This window comes from Sciurus vulgaris, assembly GCF_902686455.1.
Source record: "Sciurus vulgaris genome assembly, chromosome: 3".
Lineage (NCBI taxonomy): Eukaryota > Metazoa > Chordata > Mammalia > Rodentia > Sciuridae > Sciurus > Sciurus vulgaris.
The window spans coordinates 13,791,669-13,800,073 of NC_136463.1; the positions used below are offsets into that span (position 1 = coordinate 13,791,669).

Here is an 8,405-nt window from a genome sequence, read left to right on the forward strand (position 1 = left end):
GAAAAAGAAAACTTTCATAATTCCAGTCAATGAAGTACCTGTTACTATGAAAGACAAGATAAAAACCCTCATGCTTTATATACAGAGAAAAAGATAAAATAATGAAAGGGAATATGTTATTTGTCACTGCAAAGGAGCTTCCAGAATTTCCTTGGTATAATTTTAAATCTGGTATGAGGTGCCGCATTTAAAATGATTGAAGGGATTCTAAAATGGTGAACCGTACGGTAAAGGATGCGCATAGCATCCATGGCACCAACCCTCAATATTTAGTGGAGAAGATCATTCGGACACGGATCTATGAATCTAAGTACTGGAAAGAAGAGTGTTTTGGACTTACCGCTGAACTTGTAGTTGATAAAGCCATGGAGTTAAGGTTTGTGGGTGGCGTCTATGGTGGAAACATAAAACCAACTCCCTTTTTGTGTTTAACCTTGAAGATGCTTCAGATTCAACCTGAGAAGGATATCATTGTAGAATTTATAAAAAATGAAGACTTCAAGTATGTCCGCATGTTGGGGGCACTTTACATGAGACTGACAGGCACTGCAATTGAGTGCTACAAGTACTTGGAACCTTTGTACAACGACTATCGAAAAATTAAGAGCCAGAATAGAAATGGGGAGTTTGAACTGATGCATGTAGATGAGTTTATTGATGAACTATTGCACAGTGAGAAAGTCTGTGATATCATTCTGCCCCGGCTACAGAAACGCTATGTGCTAGAAGAAGCTGAGCAACTAGAGCCTCGAGTTAGTGCTCTAGAAGAGGACATGGATGATGTGGAGTCCAGTGAGGAGGAGGAAGAAGATGAGAAGTTGGAAAGAGTGCCATCTCCTGACCACCCACCGCAGGAGAAGCTACAGAGACGTGGACAAGCCCCGTCGCTCTCCCACACTGCGCTATAGGAGGAGTAAGAGTCGGTCTCCCAGAAGAAGAAGCCCTTCCCCTCGCCGAGAAAGGCATCGAAGCAAAAGTCCAAGACGTCACCGGAGCAGGTCCCGAGATCGACGACACAGATCTCGCTCCAAGTCCCCAGGTCATCACCGTAGTCACAGACATAGGAGCCATTCAAAATCTCCTGAAAGATCTAAGAAAAGCCACAAGAAGAGCCGGAGAGGGAATGAGTAGAGAATTCAGCTTGGTTTCAGTCCAAATGCCTCCTGTGATTATGAGGGTATCTCCATGTGGAAGGATTACGATCTGCTTTCCAGGCAGCTTTAAGAGTATTTTAGTTTTTTTTACCAAGTTTCTCCACCCCCCCCCCCTTTTTTTTTTAAACGAAACGGTGCTAGGTTTTCTCTTTTTTAAATATTGTAATCAATATCTTTGAGGGATGATGTTTCTTTGGTCAGATGTTGACCCAACTAACTATAACTGCATTCAAACTTACAAACTTATGATGGTAAGAAAGGGTCTGGGGGTTGAGAATATGAATGAGAAAGGAAGGATCTGGCTACCTGGCGAGTGACCCTTTCCCTTTTTTGTTATTAAACTCGACATAACCATTTCCTTTTTTTTTTTTTTTTTTTTTTTTTTAGTTTAGTTTCTGGTTTGTTCTGTGATTAGAACTGCTTTGGGAGTCCTGAGATGTATGCTGTTGGTGTTATTCAAATGTCAAATCAGTAAAATATAGTCTTTTTCCAGTGGTAGAAAGTGGTAATAGAGCTGAAAATTGACTGGTTAGCAGCAGTTCTGCAGGATTAGAATACATTCAAACATAATGCTTTGGATCATCAATCCAGTTTCATCAAATAGTTCAATAGTAGCACTTGACACCCTTTGACAGCACATTCCTGTACAGTGCCATTTATTGTCCCCCAAAAGCCTTGAATTCCAGGTTCAGATCCTTAGCTTTTATTCTATGAGTACTAGTCAGTAGCAGTAGGTCTAGAGAACTGGAAAAGATTTGATGGAAAGGAAAGTAGTAACAATCATGGTTTTGACCTGTGTTGCTCAACAGTGGTGCCATTTACAAAGTCAGAAAATATAGTAGGAAGATAGCTTTTTAGAGTGGCAGGAAATGAGGATAAATCAAGGTGGTAATGAAAGTGATGCATTCAGTTTAACAAGTTTAATTTGAGGCAGTTATGGTGTGTGGTGTAGCTAGATAAATTCCAGATGATTTAGAAACAGGGATAAGAGTTCAGCATAGTGATCTAGGCCAGAATTGATGTTTATGTAATTGTGGAAGATGTAGATGAGATTGCCCAAGGAGTGCATGTAGGTAAAAGATGAGCAAACAGTAGCACCATAGGCATCATCAACATTGGTGACAAATCATCTATATAAAACTGTAATGAGTCACTCACAAAGAACAATTAGGAAAGTAGATCAAAGAAGCCAACAGTCTGAGGACACAGAAGCAAAATAAAGAACTTAAATAGTCCCCATTGGCACCAAGAGTCAACAATGTATTAGGATCTTTGCTACAAAAGTTCCTTTCACCTGTACTTACCTTTGCTCATTTAAAAAGGAAAAATGATTGAATGACTTCCTACAGTTCTAGTCCCAGGAAGAATTTTGAAGACCAGCTGCCTTATAGGACCTGGTTTCTTGCAAAGCCAAATCTAGTCATAGGATAAACATCTCTGTTGCTCACTACTGAACTGAAGGAGTTATATAGCAATATTAAAGTTTTTTATATACTTGAGCTTTCATATTCTTAAGTGATTCCTCTCATGACAACACCTGAATGAAAGTTGTCCATGAGAGCTGTTATGGTTTGTGATACAACTATATACAAGACTGTTTTAAATTTAAGTATAAGCATATCTACTTAAGGCTAAAAAAAATAATAATAAAAAAATAAAAAAATAAAATGATTGAAGGGGAGCTGAAGAAATAGCTCATATTGGACAGCGCTCGAGTCCCTGGCACCTCAGAGGACAGAAACAACAACAACAAAAACAACTCTAGGATGACTGAAGGTTTTGAATTTAGGAATATCTACAAGTAAATTTTATCATTTTCATGATTCTGAATATTTTAAAATATTAGATAGAAAATGTCTCAAAAGAGATTATATTGATTTTTTCAAGAAAATTTCTTTTTGACATTATTAGTTGTACATGTTTATAAGACAAATTGTGACAATTCAACACCTGTAAACAATACCTAATGATCAAACTAGGATAATTTAGCATTTTCATCTCCTTATATATTTAGCAATTACTTGTATTAGGAAACTTCAACACTTCCTTTAAAAATCTCTTTATAAATATGTGATAACTTGTTGGGAAGTACAGTCCCCCTACTGTGCTGTAGAACATTAGGACTAACCCCCTATACCAAACCTCCTTCAAACTCTTTCTGACCTCTACTGACTGTGATTCTATTCTTTACATCTATAGAATCCACGTTTTTAGTTTCCATGTAGCAAAATTCATGTGACATTTGTCTTCCTGTGTCTGATGTATTTCATTTAAAATAATGTCCTCCATTCTGTTTATGTTGCTGCATATGACAGGTTTTCATTATTTTTTTTTTATTGTAAACAAATGGGATACATGTTGCTTCTCTGTTTGTACATGGCGTAAAGGCGTACCATTTGTGTAATCATAAATTTACATAGGGTAATGTTGTTTGACTCATTCTGTTATTTTTTCCCTTACCCCCACCCCTCCCACCGGTTTTCATTATTTTTAATGGCTGAATAATATCTTATTATTAATATATATGTATGTATTACCACATTCTCTCTTTCCATTCAACCACCAACAAATAATTAAATTGACTTCAAATCTTAGCTTCTGAGAATAGTGCTGCAATAAACATGAACATGTAGGTATCTCTTTAATATGTTGATTTCCTTTCCATTGGCTACTCAGTAGTAGAATAGCTGGACTTCATGTTAGTTTTATTTTTAGTTTTTTGAGGAACTTCCAGTTTCTCATAAAGACTGTACTAATTTACATTCCCACAAACAATATGTAAAATTTCCACTTTCTCCACATCCTTGATAGCATTTTTTTTGGGGGGGGAGGGAGTTGGTTTGTCTTTTTGATTATACACATTCCAAATGGGGTCAGATATTGTCTCATTGTGATTTTTATTTGAATTTCCTTGATGAGTGGTGATGTTGAGTGATTTTTCATAAACTTCATGGCCATTACTTTCTCTTCTTTTGAGGAGTGCCTAATCAGATCATGTGTTCATTTTACTGAATTTCTTTCTGTTGAGTTTATTGAGTTCCGTGTATATTCTTGATGTGAATTTTCATAGAATAAATATTTTGTAAATATTTCCTCCCATTTTACTGATCATCTCATCACTCTTGTTTCCTTTGCTGTGCACAAGAGTCTTCGTTTGACGTGATCCCATTTGTCTATATTTTTCTTTGCCTGTGTAGTTGGAGTCCCCCTCGGGAATGGCCAGATCCGCAGTCCAAGAGGCCGCAGCACCGGCCTCCGACTCCATGTCCGGGTTGAACAGAGCCTGGCCCCGCTCCTCGCCTCCGCCTCCGCTCAGCGCTGCCATGTTATAACCCAGAGCCGGCCTGAGTGGCCGCCGCTGGGCGGGGAGGAGGAGAAAGATGGAGGGCCGGCTTGTCAGTATTTTAAGGATTTTTGCGTCTATATTCATCAAAGATATTGGTCTAAAATTTTCTTTCCTTGTTGTATCTTTGTCTGGTTTGGGTATGAGGGTGATATTAGCCTCAATAAATGAGTTTGGTAGGGTTCCCTTTTCTATTTTCTAGAATACTTTGAGAAGTATTGGAATGAGTTCTTCTTTGAAGGTCTTGTAGAACTCGGCTAAGAATCCGTCTGGTCCTGGGCTTTTCTTGGTTGGTAGTCTTTTGATGGTTTCTTCTATTTCATTGCTTGATATTGATCTGTTTAAATTGTGTATGTGTATGTCCTCCTGGTTCAGTTTGGGAGGATCATATGTCTCTAGAAATTTGTCGATCTCTTTAATATTTTCTATTTTGTCGGAGTATAGATTTTCAAAATAGCTTCTCATTATGTTATGTATTTCAGTGGTGTCTGTCATGATATTCCTTTTTCATCACTAATTTTAGTAATTTGAGTTTTCTCTCTCCTCTTTGTTAGTGTGGCTATCTGTCAGGATGTTTGTGTTAGTTTTTCATTGCTGTAACAAAATACCTGAGGCTGGGTAATGTATAAAGAAAAGAGGCTGTTTAGCTCACAGTTTTTTGTTTCTTTGTTTGTTTTGAGGCAAAGTCTCACTTTGTGTCAGGCTGACCTCAAACCTCTGGGCTCAAGTGATTCTCCTGCCTCAGCCTCCCAAGTACCTGGGATTACAGGTGTATGCCACCATGCCTGGCCTCACTCATAGTTTTGGAAGATAGAAAGTCCAAGATTGGGGAGCATCATTTGTTTGGCCCCCGGTGAGGGCTTCATGGTCATATCACAACATGGCAGATGGCATAATGGTGGGAACAACCCTTGTTCTTTTTTGTGAACCTCTTTCTCAAGAAGTGATAGTGGTCCCATAAGAACTTCAATAATCCATTCTAAGGGCAGCACCCCTAGTGACATTAACTACTTCCCTCTAAGACCACCTCTTAAAGGTTCCACCAACTCCCAATCTTATCACACTGAGGAATACATTTCCAACACATGAACCCTTAAGGGACACACTCAAGCCATATCCAAACCACAGTAGTATTAAGTCCTGTATCTCAGGAGAGTGTTTCCATATTGATAAGCTCTTCCTTCTCTAATTTTATGTTTCCAGCCCTATTCCAGCACCCTCCAGATCCATGCCCACATGTATTCTCCTGGCTCTTGCTGGCTGGGTCCTGCAGTTCCTTTAGAATCTTGTCTCTTTCAGAAGTAGGCTTCCCTAGCTAGGTTATTTTGTAACTTAACCCTAGTTGTTGGTCTTGTGGTTAGGAGAAGAAGAAGAGGAAGATCCCAAGGGGGAGCCATTGTTGTTGTATGTTATGGTTTGGATTTTTAATGTCCTCTGAAAAACTCACATGTTAATGCAGGAATGTTCAGAGGTGAAATGATAAGATTATGAGAACTGTAACCCTATAAGTGGATTAATCCACTTTATGGATTAATAATGAAAATGGATTACTGGGTGGTATCTAGGCAGATGGGGTATGGTTGGAAGAAGTAGGTCACTGGGGGTTTGCCCTTGGACTATATTCTGTCCCTGGATCATCTCTCTTTGTCTCTCTCTCTCTCTCTCTCTCTCTCTCTCTCTCTCTCTCTCTCTCTCTCTCTTTCTCTCTCTCTCTCTCTCTCTCTCTCTCTCTGTCTCATGAATTCAGACCTCTAAAAAACCCTTTAAGCCCCAAATTAACTTTTCTCCTCTATCTCATTCTTGTTAGGTATTTTGGTCAGAGTGACAAAAAGCTCACACATCTTAAAATGCAGAAACCTCTGCAACATCTTTAGATTTTTTTATTAGAGCATTATAGTTATACATAGAAGTTGGGCTGATTTGGACAAAATCATATGTGCATGGAATTTAATTTACTCCATTTCCATCTCCCCTTTCCCTCCTCTCTTCCCTTCCCCATTCTCCTTCTACTCTACTGATCTTCCTTTCACTCATTTATTTTTTTTATTTTTTATTTTTTTGGGTGCTGAGGATCGAACCCAGGGCCTTGTGCTTGCAAGGCAAGCACTCTACCGACTGTGCTATCTCCCCAGCCCCTCACTCATTTTTAAAAATTTTTTTTTATTTTTTATTTTTTTACTCATTTATTTTTGATTGGTGCTTTCTACATACACATAAAGGTGAAATTCTCTGTCGTATATTTATAGATCTCATTAAATTGATTCTGGATTTCCACCCCTTTTCCATTCCTCCTCCCTCCCTCCCTCTCAATCTTCTATTCCATTGATCTTCCCTATAGGGTCTGATATCCTATCCCTCACCTCCTACCCCATGCCTTCCTTCTTTCCTTATGCTCTAGCTTCCACATATGAGAGAAACATTTGACCCTTGATTTTCTGTCTGGTTTATTTCATTTAGCATGATGCTCTCTGTGTCCATCATTTACTGGCAAATGCCACAATTTCATTCTTATTTATAGCTCAGTAAAACTCCATTGTGTGTATATACTGCATTTTCTTGATCCACTCATCTATTGATGGGCTTCTAGACACTTTCCCTAATTTGGCTATTGTGAAGTGTGCTGCAAAAACATTGAAGAAGCTGTACCACTAGGGTATGCTGCTTTTAATTCTTTTGGATAAATACCAAGAAGTGTGTAGCTGGGTCATGTGATGGTTCAAGTCCTACTTTTTTGAGGAATTCCCATAATGCTTTCCAGAGTGGTTGTATTAATCCCACCAAAAATGTAAGCGTATCTTTTGTCACATCCTCACTAGCATTTACTATTGTTTGTGTTCTTGATAATTGCCAATCTGACTAGAGTGGGATGAATGCTTAGTGTGCTTTTGATTTGCATTCCCCTGATCCTCTGCATCATCTCTAAGTGTATTCTTTAAGAAGGAATGAGCTGCTGGGCATGGTGGCACACGCCTCTAATCCCAGTGGCTTGGGAGGCTAAGGCAGGAGGATCGTGAGTTCAAATCCAGCCTCAGCAATTTAGTGAGGCCCTGAGTAACTCAGTGAGACTCTGTCACTAAATAAAATACAAAAATGGACTGGGGACATGGCTTGGTATTTAAGCACCCCTGGGTTCAATCCCTGGTAACCCCCGCCCCCCGCCAAAAGTAGGCCATTCCTGTAAGATCAAAGAGTCCGAGGGAATCCAGGGTCACCAGACTCTTGAGAACATGAATCCAGAAGTCCCCGCTGTTCCCTGTCTCCCACGTTTTCAATCCATCAGGGAGTTGACAGTAGCGTAAGGAACTAGCTGAAGTTGACTCTCCAACTTTCTCTGAAACTTCACTCTTGATACTTCTGAGGCCTGATCTTCAAAACCGTTTGCATACTGTAGATGAGTCTCCATAGGCTGCCGAGGGGTGTCCTCTGGATTTCACACTTAACCCCCAATGGCTAAGTAAGTACTCCGAGTCTCTGTTTCTCTCCAGTACTGACTGCCCCCAGAAACAGCCGCTCACTTCCATTTCTTCTATCTCCACAGCTTTTCTTGAGGGCCCGGGTGTTCCCCTGCAAGGGTCATCCTAGTTCGCCACCAGTTGGTCTGAACCACTGCATCCTTGCAGTTCACCAGGGGCCATCGGTGCTCCATCCCCATCTGCTACCAGCCATGGTTCTCACTGCCAGCTAGCCACAGGGCCATCTGGTTACAAAAGCCCATTGTCGAGTCAGCATTCTTGGGTCACTTCCAGCATCAAATGAAGTAGGTCCAGTTCCCCGCAAAGCAGACTCTGAGATAGATATTTGCACCAAGGGAGCTTACAAAGGCTCGCCTGGGAGGTCAGCACATGTGAGCAAGCCAAGGAGGGGGCTTGGAAAGAGGGAGAAGTGGAACCACATGGAGGTTGTGTGAC

The 8,405-nt window shown here is 40.1% G+C and overlaps 1 protein-coding gene across 1 annotated transcript; it reads left to right on the forward strand.

Moving 5' to 3' along the window:
- Positions 1-205: 205 nt before the first annotated feature.
- LOC306656438 (pre-mRNA-splicing factor 38A-like) lies at positions 206-2,285 on the forward strand. Its single transcript, XM_079131625.1, is given in 2 exon segments — positions 206-842; positions 844-2,285. Coding segments are annotated over 2 exon segments (918 nt in total). The 5' UTR covers positions 206-212; the 3' UTR covers positions 1,132-2,285.
- The last annotated feature ends 6,120 nt before the right edge of the window (positions 2,286-8,405 follow it).